The following is a 20,884-nucleotide window of genomic DNA, read 5'->3' on the forward strand; positions in this document are numbered from 1 at the left end:
TATTCTCTGAGTTTATTTTTGCTAATTCCGAATCGATTGATTTATCGGGTTGTATGTGAAACGAAAAAGTTAAACTAAGAGAAAAAAAAGAAAAAATACGCAACGATAAAAAATTTGTAACATTTTTTAAGCATTGATCACGTTAATGATGTGCAATAACTTGGAAAACTCGTCGTCACACACTCTTACCACTATCCTTTTCTTTTCCTTTTTCTTTTTTTTTGTCTTTTTTTTTCTTGTAAATATTTAGATCGTATATAGATATAGGACACAGAGTATTAGAATATAATATTATGTGTAACATTATAAGGATAGTGTGTAAAATTTATTTAAATATTAATATAAATTACATAGGTCTATAGATGCATGTATGACATATTACCCTATTATACGTTCTCGAAGAAAATTTTTATTATTTTATTTATGTACCATAAACGAATAAATTTTAATACGGATACTATAAATACGATCTATGAAAACACCTTCCCTTATTCGTCATCATTTGTTATTGTTATTCATTTGAAGAATGCTTCATGCAGATAAATTCGACCAATGAATAAAAGTCGAGCTAACAACATCGTTGAAATTGACAAAATCTTTGCAGTTTAGAAGATTATTATTATCGTTATTACGACCGTTGATGTTGTTAATTTTTGAATGGAAAATTTAATCCATGCCTCGATTCGTTTTCAATTTTTTTTTGAGGCGTATTTTCGATCGGTTCGAGTTGAATTTCAATATTTACATGTTCAAGAGATACGTAATACATGTAATTAGAAAATTATTTTGATAATTATGATTTCGGATTTCTTGTCGCTTGGTACGTCGATTGTGAAAAATCTGCTGCCACAATTATATGGCTCAATCATGAGTGATTATTATTCAGGTGCACCATTATTATGCACCAGCGTGAATTAAATCATACGATGATGTTTGCAGACAGCCGCAAGATAGTTTGAAAAAGTTCAATGATCCCAATGATCCAATCTCGTTTAGAAATCTTTGACCTCAAGTTTTCTCCATTACGATTTTATTCTCAGTTTAATTAATCAATCATGCTGTGAGGTAAAAATTTCCATCTGTTGTAATAAATTTAGAAGCACATTACTGTACTATCTTGTCAACTATAATTGGATTTAAAAATTCTTATTTTTATCTTCGGTAGCGTATTTTTTGTCGAGCAGAATTATTATACTTCAATTCGCGGGATCCGGTCTCAAGGGATCAGAACCGACAAAAATTAGCTATCAATGACGCGTGGAAAAAAATGAACGCGTCAAACTGTCAAGTAGAGTTTTTATTTTTTATTTTTTTTTTTATTTATTTTTCCAAAGTACCTAATTATAACGTGATCAAATCTTCCTTCATCTCCCAAAGATAACTCCCACATACGCGCTTGTGTGTAAATACATATGTATACCTACATTTATTCGTGGTTAATCCTCGATTACATAATATAGATGTACGGATTTTTCAATAATCTAGCATTTAGTGACAACTAATTATCAAACAACCAGTCGACAGGTGGCTGACAAGCAAAATAAGGTTTATCATCGCTTATAGTATAAGCGTTTCGTAAGTATTCACAAAGACTTTGATAAATTCAATATCAAAGGATTATACAGCCAGTATATAAGACTTTGATGAGCGAGAAATTACTTATTCGCGTCTAGGTACCACAGTTCTTAACTTTCCAAGCCCTATCCTCCTTCAACTCAAATTTTCCATTATTTCTTATCAAACTTAGCAGATCATTTTCGAGTTAATTATTTCCACACAATCGCTATTCTTCTTTCAACGATGCTGTCGTTTTGGAGGAAATTTAGTACGTATAGTACATTGATATTCGTCGGTGTCTTTTTATTAAAAAAAACAAAAAAACAAACAACAAAATATAATGAATTGAATGAAATATTCCTTACAATTTTAAACATGCAGGAAAAAAAATATGAAATAAAAAAATCTGGCACAAATATCAGATTCAATTTCTTTCACTCTCATTTTCATACTTTTTATTAAAAAACAAAATATAATGAATTAAAAAACAAAATCTCAACGAATTTTTTAATCGATTTTTCCGAAATCTTACGAACAGAGTCAAACTTTCAGAAAAAAAAAAAAAAATGAATCTGACGCGTATACGATCAATTTTTTGTGGAAAACTGTAAAAAATACGGTAAAAAAAAAAAAGAAATACGAGAAGATCAAAAAAAGGAGAAACAGGGCTTCTCTTTTATCGGTTATCCGAATTGAGGTACCGGAAGATATACAAGGATTGGAATTATCGCGTTGCAACTGCTCGTCGTATTTAATTGACAATCGGAACAGATCGTAAATTAAAACGTGTGCTAAGAAAAATAAAATAACAATGTGTGATGAAATCGGAACGGTATAAGTTGAAAATAAACAACCGGTATCAAATTCTTTGAGTGAATATGTCGATAGAAAAATTGAAAAAAGAAAAACCATCAAAAACGATTCGTCGAATTTCCAAATTCGCGCTAAATGAGAACAAAACAATTAATATGAAATCGAAAAAAATAAAATAAAACCAAACGAAAATCACGTTTTACTTGCTACCGTTGGTTTCATAACTTGGTATTCTTATTCTTCAGATAGTAAATTACCTCAGCGATGGATAATGGCAGTGATGGCATGCTTGGCCCTAACGAACGCGTACACAATGAGAATAAGCTTGTCACTGGCGATAACGGATATGGTCGCAAGCAAGGAATCATCGTCAAACGATACAAGTTCAGACGATACTTGCCCATCGACTGATTCTACCTCGTCGAGCACCAGCACAGGCGGCACTTACGAATGGGACGAATACACGCAGGTTATAAATTATAATTTTCAATATCAAAATCAAAATCAAAATCAAAATGTATAGATTCTACAGAAATCAGTTCTACAGGACAAATATTCTACAGACTCGCCCCTACGGAAATATTTTACTACAGAAAGAAATTCGAGATTCACATGAAAAATAATCCAGCATGAATTATTCTACAGAATATTTTGCTGCGTCAATTTTTCCACACATTGTGTTTGGCGCAACACAAATTCAGAGCAGTCATCGAATCGTTAAAATCAACCAATCAATTGTCAATTTCGTACGTTTTGATTTGAGTAAATTTAATCTAATTTGACTGAATTTGAATTATTTGCGTGTTGAAGGCGGATTGAGTTGGATGTGTTAAAACTGGAAAACTATTCTATAGAAAAATTTCTGTACAATAATTCAAGAAGAATTATTTCTGATGCGAATATCGAATAACTTTCCTTAGGAAAATATTTCTGTCGAAAAGATTCTGTAGAACTAATTTCCGTAGAATCGATCCTCATCCATTGCGTAACCTGTGTATGCCCATTTACTTGTGATTCGAAAAAATACTCTCAGAATTTTCTACTGACCATAACGGTTACCGATAAAACGTTTCACGTCGGCGAACCCTCAGATTTCAAATGATTAACCCCACTTTACAGGGAGTGATCCTGTCGAGTTTCTTCTGGGGCTACATAGTGACCCAAATACCGGGCGGAATCCTGGCGGACAAATTCGGCGGCAAATACACCCTTGGTCTCGGAATCCTGTCTACAGCGATATTCACCCTTCTTACACCGTTGGTGGTCGAGAAATTCGACTCAACGGGTCTGATAGTCCTGCGAGTCCTTATGGGATTCGGTGAAGGAACGACATTCCCAGCGTTGAATGCGCTGATAGCACAATGGTCACCGCCACAGGAAAGATCGAAGATCGGAACGCTCGTGATTACGGGAACGCAGGTCGGAACCATACTTGGAAACGCGGTTACCGGTGTCCTGATAGAGTACTCGTCGATAGGGTGGCCGATCGTCTTCTACGTTTACGGTGGCGTAAGCGTCCTGTGGTTCATAGTCTGGACACTGGTTTGTTTCAGCGGTCCGGAGACCCATCCCTTCATAAGCGATACCGAACGAAAGTACATCATGGACTCGATGAACGAGCAAACGCGAAAGCAAACTAGATCGATACCTTGGCGCCACATGGCAACCTCGACCCCGCTCTGGGCCCTACTAGTGGGTAAGTTCGGCCACGACTGGGGATTCTTCACGATGGTTACCGACCTCCCACTCTACATGAGCAACGTCCTAAAGTTCTCCATAACCTCGAACGGACTCCTAACCGCTATACCCTACGTGGCGATGTGGATCCTGAGCAATTTATCCTCCGTCTATGCCGACTGGCTTATAAAACGTGGCAAGATGTCGACCACCAACGTCCGCAAGACCTTCACCACTGTTGGTTCGGTCGGACCGGCGATTTTCCTCGTAGCCGCGTCGTACGCCGGATGCGATCGCGTCGTCGTCGTCGTACTCTTCGTAATTGGAATGGGACTGATGGGGCCGTTTTATCCAGGCCTTATGGTCAACGGCGTTGACCTCAGTCCCAACTACTCCGGGACCATGATGGCCATGATGACCGCGGTCGGTGCCGTAGACGGTATGTTGGCGCCCTACTTGATCGGCATACTCACCCCCAATCAGACGCTGGTCGAGTGGAGAACCGTATTCTGGATCACCTTCGTCGTGCTCTTGGTTGCCAACCTGGTCGTACTGATCTGGGTTGACGGTGAGGTCCAGTACTGGAATGACCTTGGAAACCACCAGAGCCAAGGTCGCAAGGACCTTGAGAAAAAATTCAAGCCCAGTGAAAGCAGCGGGGATCCGGAGAGCAAGGCAGTCACGTAGAGAATCTTGTGTAAAATCTTCACAGATACCCAAAAATCGTCTCCACGTGAAACGATTCGTTGTTAAGGTCCATTGGACCAAGTTTCTTGAGCTGTCACTTCGTGCTACGCACATTGGTCTTTGTCCAATTCTGGATTGCGATGTGGCAAAACGTTCCACCGGCGTCTATCATCGTCCGTAAGGTGAAAGGCACTTTTGATTTTTGTTCTAAAATTTCAAATGGTGTCTTCAGATATACGACAAAAATTACAGACCCTGTTCGAGGAGGTGATTGTTATTTATTTTTTTTTAAATTTTTTGTCATGTGAAAACGGCCAGTGATCAATTCCATAAGTCACGGACTTCAAGTTTGATTTTGTTGTTCGGATTAATCCAGAAAAATATCGCAATCTTAAACAGTGTCACGAAGATGGAAAGTGATCGTTTTGCGTTTGGAAAAATTTCATTGCTTTCGTACAAACTGTGTATTTATTGTAAGATATACTTTGCGATAGAGTTGATTAACACGTTATGAGAAGCTCTTCGATATCGAATGTACACATTTTCGTCGATCCCTAATGTCCAATACACCAGATACGAAAATGAACGCACTCCGCTGCGTTCGAAATTATATCAAGATTGTGTGTATTTTAATTCCTTATTCTCTTTGTCACATCAGCGAATCTACCGAAGAATGTCATTGAAATTCTGCAGAGATTTCATATTCAGGTTAAAATGTTCACGCTACGTACATTCGGAAGATAGTGTATCTTCGTACGCGTGTTTAATCGTATAAAAAAAAAAAATAAAAAAAAACAATTCAACGATAAGAAGAATCGGTCGCAAAACATCTGATTTTAAATTGTTAAGATAAATTATTAAACTCGTTCACAGCTGTATTTCAAGCACACACACAAACACGCAATGAATGCTTCAAACAATGTCGTCGTCTTCCGCTCGTTTGGGGAATTGATTAGATTATAAAAACCCAAAATCTAGATTGATAATTGCAAAATGCAAACTAATTTAGAATCAAATTTGACCAAATTATTTCTATGTAGCATATGCTTGGAGATTATTAGCGGATAATAAAAAATCGTTGTTCTAATAATATTTGTGAGGACTTTTAATAATTATCCGGGAAATCATTCAATGCAATGTGAAAAATAACTCGCTGATGACGTTATGAAAGGCAATAAGTTTTGAGGGATAAAATTTTTCACACAAGTTCGCGATTGGACCAATATTTTTTTGTTCAACGTTCAATGTTTACGAAATAATAATTTCTATCTTTAATATTTATCCATAATGATAATTTTAGTCACTGAACCTTGCAATTAATTACAGTTGAAAAAAGTTACTTATATTTGAAATTTTTAGGTTTTGGAATTCAGTCGAAACTTTATGTTCTGAATCTAAAAGTTTATATGCGCTATAGTGAAAAATCGCTAGGAATTTCGAATGCATTTCAATAATCAAGGTTAAAATTTTACGCTAGATCGACACAAATTTCATACAATATGAGTCGAGTAGCGTATCAGACTATCTTCAAGCAAGTAAACGGTGATTAACTGTCGACAATATTTGCGGTGTTGATTTGATCTGGATAAGAATTTTTTTGATTGTTATTTCTACTGAATAATGAAGGAAGATGGTGATAATCTCTCGTATCCGATTCATCTTGTGATTTTATTACAAATTTATCTGTATTTAAGATCAGATATTACGTAGGTTTTTCAATATCTTAAATAAATCGTTTTAATAATTTTCGATCCCAATTACATCGCATTCCTATCGTTCATTTGATTCCAATATCGCACGAGCCAAAGGAAATGATTTGGCACGTTTCATTTCACATTGGCGAAAATGTTTGGAATCTTTTATAACGATTTCTAAGTTCGATAAAAATTCCTCGAATCTTAGTGAAATCGTAAACTAGTAGAAAATCGTTAAAAATTCAATAATTCAGAAGATTTAGGGAAAAACAAATCAAAATTCTAATCGCCTGCTTTTCTGTCGAATTCCTTAAACTCATTCTGTATTAACTACCGCGTAGATTCTCGATACAGAAACGACATTCTTTTACATCGTAACGATAAGCACAATGCTCGTGTTCACGTTTCGACATAGTTATGTAAAGTGAAAATCCACAAAATGTAACTGGCTGCACTGCCGCAAATAGAATCGCAATACGACAAAAAAGATTATGCGATCCTTCTGCAAGACAAATTACACACGCACAGTGTCAATTATACCTTATACTCGTTGTGACGTTGGTCTGATTACACGATCAATGAAAAAAAACAGAAAAGAAACATCGAGGCTTGAAATGAAGTAAAGTTCGTCAACAGTTTATGCAATAATTTGTTAAATCAAGTCGAATCAAATCAAATTGTTTGACGTTTATGATAAATCAAACAATGAAATTGAAGAAAGAAAAAAAAAAAAATTCAAACAACTTGTCAGACGATTCCCTAAATTTTCTTAAGCTATGCTTTTTTACTCCAATTGATTTGCCTTTTAATTCGAAACATCGAGGCTCGAAATGAGGCAAAATTCTTCAACAGTTCATGCGATAATTTGCTGAATAAAATCAAATTATCAGATAGAAATTATAAAATACAACGTTTTTGATAAATTAAATAATAAAGTAGAAGAAAAAAATAAAAACAAAGAGAAAAATTCAAACAACTTGTCGGCTAATTCCCTAAATTTTCTTAAGCTATGTTTTACCACAGCAAATTTCTTTTAATTCCTTGTTCTCCGTAGGATTCTCGCAATAATCACTTGATAAATCAATTATTCCCCCCACTACAAACCTCTGAGATGCACACGAGAAATGAGTGTCACGTATTTCTACGTTGGTGGGGGAGTCGAAATCCCACTTAAAGTTGGAGTGGGATGGGTTTTCTCCTCTTGAAGGGATATAACTAATTGAGAAACGCACTGCGAGCGTTATTTACGCATGGGCAAGTTAATTTTCAAATAGCTCCGTGGTAGAATTGGTCTGCTCTTCAAACGGTTCACACTGACCATATTCTACCGGTAGATTGAATTAGAAAAAAAAAGTTTACTTCCTCTTTTACCAATTTCCAATTTTCTCCCACACAAATCACCGGACCGAAAAATACCGCACGGACGTCTGCTTCATTTTTTTTTTTTCCTTTCCTTCAATTCTTCCCTTTATTCTTCGAGTTTCTGCAACGATTTTGAATCGACTCACCGCATATTACAAGGATGTTTTCGTCTTGGACACTCTGTTGTAAGTTGAAAAAAAAAAAAAGATTTCTTAACATTTTTATGACACAAATTTTCCCATTGAGTAATCGTTGTTGTTTTTTTTTTTTTTTTTTTTTTTTTTGGGAGGGGGGGGGGGAAAGACTAGATACGTACATATTTTTAATTTTGCAACAGTCCGAAAAAATTGTTTTGTAAGTTTTGCGTTTCAATTATCTTTTTTACTCTCACGTGATTACGAAATCAAGTTTTTCATCAAATCATGTCAATTTATATTCACATTTTACTACTCGTGATAAATGATCTTCGCATGTATCAAAATAAAAAAGTAAAATAAAAAAGAAAAATTCAACCTTGCTTATCATAACAGAAATTTACCTGTTTGTAAATTCAAGCAATCACAATTTAATTATGCATCAGGAAAACGAACATGTTGAAAAATTGTATTACGAGAGTTGGATTTCTATTCGTATCGAGTCGAGAAATATAATACATAAAACCATGAAAAGTTATTATGGTTCGATGATAAATCGTGAATTTTTCATTGAGACCGACAAATTATTTTATCCCTGTAGAAATGAATTTCCGTTCCAAATTCCGGAGAATTTTCTTTCTTAATTATTTTTATTGAGACAAAATTTAGTACCTACGTTTAAATTAGTAATTTTTTTTACGGTTTGTTTTCATATAAACCTTGGCACAATTTGTGTCTCTAATCGCTTTAATAATATGCAGCTGTTCAGAAAATTCTCCATAGTCGAATTGAATCAATTAATACTTTGAAAAAAAGTAAGAAGAAAGAAACAGAAAAAAAGAAAATAGAGGGGCGTGATGACCAATTTTTTTGCTGTTGCAAACTGTCTAGATTTTAATGAAACGCATAAACAAATGAAACTAACAAAGTTATCCAGCAAGAATGTCGGTTTTCTGAACTTTGATTATCCAAGTCGTTAATTATTGGAATTCTATAAAAAACAATAATAATTTTTCGCGGTTACGCCCTTATGCAACTACCGTACTAGATAATTTTTTTCAATTTTCATCTTTTGCCTCTATTTGATGAATTTATACTTGAATCCAAAAAGTAAACAAAAAAAACATATATATATACATATTTTTTGCCATATACGACCCTATGGAATTAATCGACGCAAATTTTGATGGTTGAATCAGTAGCAGAATGTCGTATCTGCCAGTACTTGCATACTTTTACTCTCAATTAAATTGTCATTCAAGTTCAACGTGTCTGGTCATATTTTCATGTTTTAAGCCTAGATGAAATAAATATATATATATATATATATATATATATATATATATATATATATATATATACTCCCTTCAGCATTTTTCAAAAGCAAAACATAGTAAAGTGGCGCTTACGACCTTACGCCAATATTAAGCAGGCGATACGATCCAATGTACTTGAGAGTTTGATTTATAAAAACTATTTGTTACTACTGAATATGTGTAACTTGTCGATCAGCCAAAAATTTACGCTTGATCGTAATCTAAATAGTTACCCAGACTTCTGCTTGTGTTACATATATACTCGGTTATCGAAACGATCTGTGCAACACAATACGAGATTACCTGATATCGAGGTATTTGTACGGGTGCGTGAAACAACGGACAATATCTTTCTCTCGTATAATTAATGTGCGAAATGGGTCTAAGAAACACAACGGCAATTAGTAAATCGATAAGAAAACTTTTTTCTTTTTTTTTTTTTTTATTGTTAACTATTAATCGACATAATGAGAGAGATTTATCAATTTCCTGGTGCCTGAATTTCGTACGAGAGCAAAAATATTCGTTCGTTTGTTCTCTGCTAATCTTTCAGTTCTTTCAAAATTTCTCCCTACTCGTACCTAATTTTCATTCATTCAAAAAAATAAGATCGATGAAAATGTTTTCGAAGAAAATATTCAAAACTTGTTAGAGGAAACTCAAAGTCTCATATATATATATATATATCGGAATCAATAAGTGCAGGAAAAAAATACCATGCTAATGTGAAAACCAAGTTTGACAAAAAAGAAAAAAAAATTTGATTTTGATTAAACTTTTATCGAACAATTATTCAACTTAGGGGTCTAAATTCCATAAGTTATAAAAAATATTCAGAAACGATCGAATTTCCTATCTTCACGCTGAGTCTCGATTATAAAGTGAAAAAAGAAAAATAATATTTTTTTTTTTGTTCGCGTCTTTCGACTCATGGAATCGACGCCATTCGTATCAAAACGCAAAAATAACAACGACGTTGTAATTATCGTTACGCGTAGCAATGATGAACTGTGTTATTCTTGTATTTCTGACTTTTGTTTTTCATTTTACAGGCGGAAGAGTTCAGCAGCGATGGGTGTTCGCGGTTATGGGATGTTTGGCGATAACAGTATCGTACGCGATGCGAATTACCCTGTCACTTGCCATCACGCAGATGGTAACAACCGTCGAAACATCTTCGAACAGCACGACCGTAGATGAAAACACTTGTTCTGGAACTGTTTCCGCTTCATCGAACAGCAATACCGGCGACACTTACGAGTGGGACGAATACACGCAGGTAAAATAATGTTGACCTTTAACGCCATTTAGTTTATCAAGCTTCCGTCTTTTACCCTGGGTAAACCATTACGTCGTAAACTGATTGGGAAGTCGTTGTTTGGATTGAGTAGTTTGAAGAAAATTTCAAACGTCTAAACTTTGAAGAACCTATTCAATTCTTTGAACTTTGTTCGAATACGTAAAATGTGCCATTTTGAATCGGGGAATTCAAAGGTCACGATCTAATTCTGCGATCACGAAAGACTCCGTCATCATAATCACGCGCATGGCCAGTTTTCTTTACACACATACATACTTCAACGATACTTAGTGTGAGACCGTTCATTTACCGATTGAACAAATCTATCCGTTACAATGATTTGTTTTTGTTATCAGGTCACCGAGCATCTGTTTGAACTTACTTATCGGCAGATTAACATTATTTTTGCGAGACATTCACGCATATATGATTTCATTGGTCGATTAAGACAGATTTACAATTCGAGTCCTCAAGTACCTGATCATTGCAATAATCTCCATGAATAAGGAATCACAGGGAATTAGCTTGTAGAATCGTATAAAATATGGAACTGCTGGAAAAGTGTATTATTCAAAACATTAGAGTTGACATTTATTGTTAGAGAAGCATCGCTGCCATAGTTGATCGAGAGTCAAACGGATCGTCGTTGTGAACCCCGTAAATTACTTTTCAGGGAATCATTCTGTCGAGTTTCTACTGGGGTTACATAGTATCCCAGGTACCAGGAGGAATATTGGCAGATAAATTCGGAGGAAAGTATACCCTTGCTGGAGCAATACTGTCATCGACGACGTTCACCCTGCTGACACCGTTGGTGGTGAGTAAATTCGAATCGACGGGATTGATAGTCCTCAGAATCCTGATGGGACTCGGTGAAGGGACGACGTTCCCGGCAGTGAACGTGCTCATAGCGGCATGGGCGCCACCGCAGGAAAGGTCGAAGATCGGGACGATGGTGATGACGGGAACACAAATCGGAACGATCCTGGGAAACGCTTTGGCCGGAATCCTGCTCGAGTATTCGCCGATAGGGTGGCCGCTGGTCTTCTACTTTTTCGGAGGTCTCGCTGCCTTGTGGGTGGTGACCTGGATTCTCTTCTTCCACAGCAGCCCGGACGTCCATCCTTACATCAGCGAAGCCGAAAAGAAGTACATCCAGGACAAGATAAGCGAGAACACGAGAAAGCACACCCAGCCGATCCCCTGGCGCCACATGGCGACCTCCTTTCCGTTCTGGGCTCTTCTCATCGGCAAGTTCGGGCACGACTGGGGCTTCTACACGATGGTGACCGACCTCCCGAAGTACATGAGCAACGTCCTAAAGTTCTCCATAACCTCGAACGGCCTTTTAACCGCTCTACCCTACGTGGCGATGTGGATCGTGAGTAATATATCCTCCATCCTTGCCGACTGGCTCATAAAAAGCGGCAAGATGACGACCACCAACGTCCGCAAGGCCTTCACCACATTTGGCTCCGTCGGACCGGCGATATTCCTCGTAGCCGCGTCCTACGGGGAGTGCAACCGCGTCCTCGTCGTAATTCTCTTCATCATTGGTATCGGTTTGATGGGACCGTTCTACCCCGGGCTAATGGTGAACGGCGTCGACCTCAGTCCCAACTACTCGGGCACGCTGATGGCGATAATGACCGCCGTCGGTGCCCTGGCTGGGATATTGACGCCCGATGTAGTCGGATTGCTGACTCCCAATCAGACGGTGATGGAGTGGAGAATAGTGTTCTGGATCGCCTTCGCCGTGTTCATGGTGACGAATGTCGGTGTTTTGTTCTGGCAGCGAGGTGATGTCCAATACTGGAATGACCTCGAGAACAACGGTCAAGGTCGCAAGGATCCTGAGAACGGAGCGAAACCCAGTGAACGGAATGAGAGTCCGGAGGGCAAGGCCGACACGTAGAGAAACTTGTGTAAAATTTTCATTGGTGCCCACATTCGTCTCGCTGTGTCGTGATTCGTTGTTAAAGACAATTGGACCAAGTTTCTTGAGCAATCTCTTTGGTCCCCACACGCTGGTTTTCATCCAACTCAATTATCATGTGGCAAAATGTTGTACCGACTCGTGTTAAAATTTACAAAGTTAGGGGCACTGGTGGATTTTCTTCTGAATTCGGAACCGCCGTTTTCAGATCTACTACAAAAATTACGGTCTCTGTTTGAGGATGTAATTTTTTGCTAATAGGAAAATGGCTGCTGAATTAGTAAACAAGTCAGACGCTTCGGACTCGGTTTCGATGCTCTGACCAATCCAAAAAAAAAAATACCACCAGTTTGACATCATTTTCATCCGTGCTGTGAAGATTGTACGTAATCGTTTCGTGTGTGCAAAAATCTCATTTCTGCATAAACAGTGTATTTATTCTAACATTTAGTTTCTAATAAAGTGACATAATGCGTTTCATGTAATGCTCATCGATTTCGAATATACATAATCCTAACGATTCTTAATATCCGGCATAAAAAAAAAACACTGCACCAAGTTCAGAATCATTTCTTTGAGTATTTACAACATTGTTGTGCTTTTTTGAGTAAAGCTCATGATAACTTTCTATTAAACTCGAAAGTTATTGTAAGGAATTTTGAAATGAATGTGCTGATTGACTCCCTAGAGAGAAGAATGGAGTGTAAATAAAGGAAGGCAACTTTTTTCTGACTCATTTTTTGACATCTGATTTACACTCTTTCTCAACCGATCAGTCTTTAATTAAAATGCAATCCAAGTATTGCTGAGAGATTGCAATCATAATCTGTTGTCTATTCTTGTGGTTTGAAATATTGAATACTTCTTCGAATTTTCATGGTACGTGCAAAACGAGGAGCTGGTTGAGATGAACTGTGAACAGGAAGAAGAGCCGCGTACGAAGATTAAATAATCAGTGATTATACAATAATTACCGCGATTTTATTAATTGGAGTTAAAAAGGGTTGCTACTGCTAGCACTGCCGCTACTTTTGTTTTCATAAAATTCTACTTGTTATTCTCGACGCTTAGTTAGCGCAGTAAGTATCAAACGACTGCGTTCGTTCTCTTAGTGAACGCGCCTAGCAAGTGGAAGATGCGCGTTGATCCACATTAGCCAACTTGCTGACAGAGTGACCTTTCGAATTAGAAGAATTTATCTCGGGTACGGTTTATACTTCATTACCGCGTACTTTGAAGGTAATGCTAAACAAGTTACGGAAATCTTCCACTTAGTTATTGCTCTATCACGATAATCAAGCTTGGCTCAAAATTCTCTCCTGTGCATTACGCGATTAGAAGTGTATTGGAATTTGACCGGATTTTTTAGCAAATTTCGACAACTTTCGAAATTCTCGCGATAAGTAAAATATGAAATCGCAACGAGTCAATCTTTCATTAATATTGGTGTTTTACGTTCATTTGATCAATATTTCAATAAATGTTTTCATTCAATGTAAAATCTGAAAATTCAGATCAATTAAAAATCTCCAAAGCTTTATACACCAATTGTCTTACCTGCGGTTTATTCCCGTACTATTAGCTCAAGTCGATATCACTGAAAATTAACGATTCTTCAAAATACATTTTTGTGTATTCTATACGTTTACTTGCATATTTATTTTGTTCTAATTATTTAGTTGTGCCATGTGATTTGATTACAATTCTATGTTGTGGATATAAAGCTCACATTAGATGCAATACGTGAAAAGCAATCGGAACTGCGCGTATCGTTGCAAGGATCCCGGTGGAAATTTGACAGTCGAATCAACAGAAGTTTCATACACTAGTCGATTGCGAAATCAGACGATCGAGTGTGCGACGACCGGAAGGTGATATACGATCGACAAGCTTCGCGTCATGATTTGGATAAGAATATTCAGTGATTCTCATTTCTAAAGTGAAACGACCGAGAAACGTGATAGTTTAACGTATCGATGAATATTACAAATTTAAATCCAAATTTTCCCTTATTCATGGTATATCGCTACGTAATTCTATACCAATTATCTTGATAGCCCTCGACTTTAATTGCATTTACATCCATTCTTTGCGTCGGATATTGGACAATTCTAGGGAAATGATGATAAAAACTCCACTGTCACTCTAAACTTATTAAAAATTCTCACAGTTTCGATGAATTTCAATGATTTTGCTCAATTTATCAAATATTGTTGAAAACGTATTGATTAAAAATGTATTCTAAAAAATTGTGACTGCCTTCGTTTTCTCACCAATTCCTTGTAATCGTCTGGTATTCGGGGCTACGGTAAGTGCTCGATCCAGATTTGAAATTCTTCACGTCACGTCAATCGAAAAATAATGTGTGCTTGTACTATAAATTCAAATTTCTTTCCCGTTTGAGAAATAAGTCCAGAAAAAAAGAGAACATTTTTCATCGGAAGAAAAAAATTTTGATCATTGAACAACTCTCTGAATTTGCAGACCATGTTTTACTGTTGTAAAAATTTTACCTTCTCGTTAAGATTTTCGCAAACGTCCACCGATAAATCGATTATCTTCCCCACTGTGTGCCTCTCATATTGAGATGCAACCCAAATGCGCGTCATGTCTTCGCACGTTGGTGGGAGAGTCGAAATTCCACTCGATGCCTAAGTGGGGATGGGTTTTCTCCTCTGAGAGGGATATAATTCGTTAAGACACCCCACGAGCTCCATTTACGTGTAGCCTAGTGAATTTTTCATATCGCTTGATTTTAGAATTCGTTTGATCGTTAAACGTTTCGGACAAACTTTCTTCTCCCGGCCGATTAATATTTTCAAGTTTTCAATTTTTTCTCACCCATTCCCAATTATTTAACAAAAAAATTATCCCACAAATGATACTGCACTAACATTCGAGTAATTTTCTCCATTCATTTTTTTTCTTTTCGATTCCCGTTATTCCTCAGGCTCTCACGTCAATTTCGAATCGACTTACCGAGTAATACAAGCATGTTTTCGTCTTGGACAGTCTGTTGTAAGTAGAAAAAATTTTATTAACATTTGTAAACGGCAAATTTAGGAAAAGACGAGATTTTTCTTTTTTTTTGCAATTTTTATCACCGCGCAAATCGGTTTAGTTCACAGATCTATTGTGGTTGAATAAGTAAACGAATGTCAATTGTTGGTTTGTTTTCGTACTCAAATTTTGGGCAGAGAAGTGATAAACTTGTTTTGATTTGATAAACTATTTTTGAATATTTTATAGAATCAAATCTTCGTTCCACGTACATAACGAATAATATTACGGACAAATCAGAATCTAACGATTTGTAGTTTTTGGTAATTCAAGTAACTGCAAAAGTTGACTTATCATAAAAATAATTTTTCCACTTGATGTGATCATGTTGAAGCTCTCTTTCTTGAATAAATAAATTTCTGGATATCGCAAGTGCAAAAAATACTACGTTTCAATAAAAAACTCGTGTAACTTCAGGTAAACTGACAAATCGTTTCATTCTTAAGAGGCATATTTTGTAATAATAATTTGAAAGCATCAATTTTTTTCTGACTGCGTTTCGGACGTAGAAAAAGTTCATCACTGGTACAGAGTTAATTTTCTTGTAAGACAATATTCGCGTAAACCTCAATCCATTTTCTCTCTCCAATCTGTTCAATGCTGTCAAACTATCGTCAATTGTCAATAAATCAATTAAAACAATCAATGATTGATTACTTTCTTGGTGTTGAAATATTGAAAAAAAAAAATGTTACTTTTCACAAAAACTAATCTGTGAAACGAAACCAGCACTAAAAGAATTGAACGACAAATAGCAAAGAAATGGGATTGCAATTTTACCACGCTTTAGTACTGAAATCAAATTTTCTATCCATTCTTCTTTCGGTCAAGTGATTTCAGGATAATTCATGATATGAAATGTAAGTGTACTAATAATGACGATAAAATCGAAATCACGTTGTTGAGAATGATGCATTAATTACCCTTCTCGGTGTATTATTATAGAATTGTATGCGATGTCGTTGAAGATTTCAATAAGAATGTATTAGTGGCTCCTGCATTGGTGTACCGCGTTGATAAACCACAATTTAATCCCTATCAGAATAATTGCAAAACGATCCACTTGAGAATATGCCGTTTATCTATATGAACCTCGATTATCAATCGATGCCAAGGCAGATTTATCAATTCGCCGGAACCAACTACATAATTGCCTCGAATTCCGTTTGTATCAGAACGATGCACTTGAAAATATACCAGTAGTTCATATCAATGTTGATTATTAATTTATACGAGGGAAAATTTATTAAATTTTTTTTGGAAGCAGCTTCAGAGCAGCGTGACTGAAGAGTATATTATTTATTCATTCGTTTTCTTATCCACTTTGAAGTGAAATTAAATCCAGTCGCACTCTATTCCTTGCCGCTCGAGAATAAACTACCCTCAAATAGTTTGTTTACACATTCAACGGGACATAGAAATAGTGATTTATTCTTGATATTCTGATCGCATCCTCTTCAGAATCGTGTTTGAAATCTGGAAATCGGTTCATTAAAAAATGAAATATGATATTTCGTTCGAAAAATTACGATTTCATCGTTTTTTATCACATTTTGGTAATTAATTGAATTTCTCGCCAACTAAACTTCAACAAGACCAAATTTGTTTTTCACCGCTCGTTTCTTTTATTGAAAAAAAAAAAAGATTTATGTACTTACGAGCCCATTATTGTTTTTAGATCGATTTAACTAACAGGAAACGCGTGTGGTCGTTATCGACCCCAGTCATGAGTTAGAAGGTGGAAAAAAAAATACATGTGTTCTATGATTCATAAAGCAGTTCCTTATCATCGCGAACCAATGAAAAGTTCGTTTGCCACAACAAAGATAATCAATTGTATGATTTCGTAATTTTTTAGTTTCCGTTTTTGATTCATTTCATTAACGCCATTGGTTTCACACATAAAAAATATCTCCAGACTCTGAGTTCTTGGGGGTACTAATTGTGCGCTGTGTTATTTCGCATTGTTATTATTATTATTATAATTTTTTTTCAAATCTTGACAGGTGGGAGAGTGCGACAACGATGGGTGTTCGCGGTTATGGGATGTCTGGCGATAACAGTGTCGTACGCGAATCGAATTTGCCTGTCACTTGCCATCACGCAGATGGTGACAACCGCCGAATCATCTTCGAACAGTACTACAGACGGAGAAACTTGTTCGGGAACTCTTTCCGCTTCGTCTAATAGCGCCAGCAGCGACACTTACGACTGGGACGAATACACGCAGGTAGAATAATATCCGATACTTGGGCTAATTTGTCAAACTTCTCTCCAATACATATCGAATTCATCACAACGAGTTCTCTAAATTTGACACCGTAATTGAATTCAGTAGTATTAAAAACTTTGATAGACCTAATTTCTGAAGAATCCATTCTCTTTCGTGAACTTTGATTCACCACGCCGAATCCACCATTCTCAATCCGGGTATTCCAATATCACATTCTGATCTGCGAGGATATCAAAAAATATCATGCTCGTAGCAATGCGTACGTGTGCGGTAATGGACAAACTGTGCAGTTTTTTTTTTTTTTTACACACATACATGCTTCAACGATATCTACTACGAGACTTGATTAACCTATTGAACGAATCTGACGATTGTAAATATTTATCCTCGTTATCAGCAGTGTGGTAATAACATCACACATTCTACAGGCACAATAAATATTTTACAAGAGTTTCATGGATACATGATTCCATTGAACGATTAGGACGGATTTCTGCCAAAGTGTGTATGGTATAGCAGTTCAAGCCCTCAACTGATCGTCACAATGATCCCTGTAAATGAGAAGTTTGAGAGAAACGTCTTCTGAAATCATATCAACTTTCAAACTGCCAAAAAATAAATCGACCGTCATTGTGACCCCCGATGAATCACGTTTCAGGGAATCATTCTGTCGAGTTTCTACTGGGGTTACATAGTATCCCAAGTACCAGGAGGCATCATGGCGGATAAATTCGGAGGAAAATACACCCTGAGTGCTGGAGTCCTGTCATCGACGATGTTCACGCTGCTGACACCATTGGTGGTGAATAAATTCGACTCGACGGGATTGATAATCCTCAGAATCCTGATGGGACTCGGTGAAGGGACGACGTTCCCAGCGCTGAACGTGCTTATAGCGGAATGGGCGCCACCGCAGGAAAGATCGAAGATCGGGACGATGGTGATGACGGGAACACAAGTCGGAACGATCCTGGGAAACGCTTTGTCCGGAATCCTGCTAGAGTATTCGCCGATCGGGTGGCCGCTGGTCTTCTACTTTTTCGGAGGTCTCAGTGCCTTGTGGCTGGTGACCTGGATTCTCTTCTTCCACAGCAACCCGGACGTCCATCCGTACATCAGCGAAGCCGAGAAGAAGTACATCCAGGACAAGATAAGCGAGAACACGAGAAAGCACACCCAGCCGATCCCCTGGCGCCACATGGTGACCTCATTCCCACTCTGGGCTCTTCTCATCGGCAAGTTCGGGCACGACTGGGGCTTCTACACGATGGTGACCGATCTCCCGAAGTACATGAGCAACGTCCTAAAGTTCTCCATAACCTCGAACGGCCTTTTAACCGCTCTACCCTACCTGGCGATGTGGATCCTGAGCAATATATGCTCCATCCCGGCCGACTGGCTCATAAAAAGCGGTAAGATGACGACCACCAACGTCCGCAAGGCCTTCACCACATTTGGCTCCGTCGGACCGGCGATATTCCTCGTAGCCGCGTCCTACGGGGAGTGCAACCGCGTCCTCGTCGTCATTCTTTTCATCATTGGCGTCGGTTTGATGGGACCGTTCTACCCTGGGTTGATGGTGAACGGCGTCGACCTCAGTCCCAACTACTCGGGCACGTTAATGGCCCTCATGATCGCCACCGGCTCCCTCGCTGGAATAGTGACGCCTTACGTGGTGGGAGTGCTCACTCCCAATCAGACCGTGACCGAATGGAGAATGGTGTTCTGGATCACCTTCGCTGTATTTATGGCGACAAATGTCGGTGTCTTGTTTTGGCAGGATGGCGAGATCCAGTACTGGAACGACCTGGAAAACCGGGAGAACGACCCCAAGGATGTTGAGAGCGAAGCGACCGCTGCCAAAAACTTGAAAAACCTCAGGACTAAGGCTGTCACGTAGAAATAGTTAAAACCAGGAGGAACTCGCTCTTTCATACTTGTCTCGTCGTCATTGTAGTTAACGATCGGTGTAATCGAATTGAGCTTTATCTTCGGAATAGGTAGTAAATGTCTCATGTGTGAATCGCTAAATTGACTTCTAATTCCTTTGTCACAAAATGTACATGTTTGTATATACTGTAAGGGATTTCTTTACATGCTATCGAAGTGTTAGGGATGCAGGTGAACCATGAACCCTCACGGCTGCATTTATCCCAAACTATACAGCTGTTATTTAGCAGTCATGAGAAATGTCCTTCATAAAACGAACCCAAAGTCTGTACCAGTCTTATTTAGAAATTAGCTAGAGCTAATCGATCTCTCCTCAAGTTCTTGCCAATTATTATCAGCGTCGATTGTCAATCTGGCTTCAAACAGTCGAATTATTTACGAAACACTGGGCATTGTAAATATAAGATTATGTGATATTTTTGTAATTACATGTATACCTGTATAGTAGACGATCAACGAATATAAATACTTTAGAAATCCATTACTTATTTGAAAATCCCTCAAACCGATTTCTCAACTCCAAAGAAACCGCTGCAAATCCGCACGTTCGATGCGTTGCTACAAATTTGATCGAGCTCCAGGAGCCACTGCGAAAAAATCTTATCTCTGAAAATTTGGCGTGAAATTGTTTCACGGATGATCAAGCGATATTTTCCAAATGTTTTCGCATACGAATGGTCAAATTGTTATGATATAATTCGATAAAATATCTCTTCTGCAACACGTCTTGCTATAGAATTAAAAAACAGTCCTCGATACTGGGAGGATTTTTAATCAGCTCCTCGTGTTTAACTTCCAGTTTTCTCTTATCATTTTCTTGACGAACGATCTTCGTAACGATAGTATCATATATTAAACAGGGCGGCACGAGTGACGAAGATAAGTCTAAATTGACGGAAATATCAATTTAAAAATCCGTAATCACGTTCCCGATTTTCAAAATTACATCACAGTTTCTTAAATCGTTCCATTCTAGTCGCAGAACAAAATAAAAAATATGTAACAAAACTTGATTAAACCTTAATTGAAAAAAAAAAAAATTATCTCCAGACGTTCGGGATGTTTTCCGTATTATTGTGATTTGTTTTCGTTTTCTGACTTGAAATTCCAAACGATTCTCCTTTCGTGAATTTCTTTAAGTACTTTCTTTCTATGCTGGTGTTCA

General features: G+C 37.4%; 3 protein-coding genes across 4 annotated transcripts; all 3 read left to right on the forward strand.

The window, feature by feature from the left end:
• The first annotated feature begins 1,683 nt into the window (after nt 1–1,683).
• Nucleotides 1,684–5,563, forward strand: LOC107221789 (sialin-like). Its single transcript, XM_046745289.1, has 3 exons — nt 1,684–1,825; nt 2,616–2,839; nt 3,490–5,563. Exons 1-3 carry the CDS (start codon nt 1,801–1,803, stop codon nt 4,732–4,734), a joined length of 1,494 nt encoding a protein of 497 aa, XP_046601245.1. The 5' UTR covers nt 1,684–1,800; the 3' UTR covers nt 4,735–5,563.
• A 2,069-nt stretch (nt 5,564–7,632) lies between these two features.
• On the forward strand, nt 7,633–13,079 carry LOC107221791 (putative inorganic phosphate cotransporter). Its single transcript, XM_015660917.2, has 3 exons — nt 7,633–7,975; nt 10,293–10,519; nt 11,214–13,079. Exons 1-3 carry the CDS (start codon nt 7,951–7,953, stop codon nt 12,453–12,455), a joined length of 1,494 nt encoding a protein of 497 aa, XP_015516403.2. The 5' UTR covers nt 7,633–7,950; the 3' UTR covers nt 12,456–13,079.
• Nucleotides 11,248–20,200, forward strand: LOC107221795 (putative inorganic phosphate cotransporter). Of its 2 annotated transcripts, none has more exons than XM_046745223.1 (3): nt 11,248–11,357; nt 17,543–17,766; nt 18,428–20,200. In XM_046745223.1, the coding sequence occupies exons 2-3, from the start codon at nt 17,578–17,580 to the stop codon at nt 19,667–19,669; spliced, it is 1,431 nt and encodes a 476-aa protein (XP_046601179.1). In that variant the 5' UTR covers nt 11,248–11,357; nt 17,543–17,577; the 3' UTR covers nt 19,670–20,200. The 2 variants fall into 2 exon arrangements, with proteins under 2 accessions (XP_046601179.1, XP_015516407.2); XM_015660921.2 differs by lacking the exon at nt 11,248–11,357 and adding an exon at nt 14,987–15,494.
• Nucleotides 20,201–20,884: the final 684 nt, after the last annotated feature.

Source organism: Neodiprion lecontei, chromosome 7 (genome assembly GCF_021901455.1).
Source record: "Neodiprion lecontei isolate iyNeoLeco1 chromosome 7, iyNeoLeco1.1, whole genome shotgun sequence".
NCBI lineage: Eukaryota > Metazoa > Arthropoda > Insecta > Hymenoptera > Diprionidae > Neodiprion > Neodiprion lecontei.

What these genes read in the sequence shown, in the direction of transcription:
- LOC107221791 (XM_015660917.2), top strand. Translation starts at nt 7,951, where the DNA reads ATGTTTTCGTCTTGGACACTCTGTT. An exon ending in TTCGTCTTGGACACTCTGTT is followed by an intron (nt 7,976 to 10,292) that starts GTAAGTTGAAAA and finishes TTCATTTTACAG; the next exon opens with GCGGAAGAGTTCAGCAGCGA. An exon ending in AGTGGGACGAATACACGCAG is followed by an intron (nt 10,520 to 11,213) that starts GTAAAATAATGT and finishes ATTACTTTTCAG; the next exon opens with GGAATCATTCTGTCGAGTTT.
- LOC107221795 (XM_015660921.2), top strand. Translation starts at nt 15,470, where the DNA reads ATGTTTTCGTCTTGGACAGTCTGTT. An exon ending in TTCGTCTTGGACAGTCTGTT is followed by an intron (nt 15,495 to 17,542) that starts GTAAGTAGAAAA and finishes AAATCTTGACAG; the next exon opens with GTGGGAGAGTGCGACAACGA. An exon ending in ACTGGGACGAATACACGCAG is followed by an intron (nt 17,767 to 18,427) that starts GTAGAATAATAT and finishes ATCACGTTTCAG; the next exon opens with GGAATCATTCTGTCGAGTTT.
- LOC107221789 (XM_046745289.1), top strand. Translation starts at nt 1,801, where the DNA reads ATGCTGTCGTTTTGGAGGAAATTTA. An exon ending in GTCGTTTTGGAGGAAATTTA is followed by an intron (nt 1,826 to 2,615) that starts GTACGTATAGTA and finishes CTTATTCTTCAG; the next exon opens with ATAGTAAATTACCTCAGCGA. An exon ending in AATGGGACGAATACACGCAG is followed by an intron (nt 2,840 to 3,489) that starts GTTATAAATTAT and finishes CCCACTTTACAG; the next exon opens with GGAGTGATCCTGTCGAGTTT.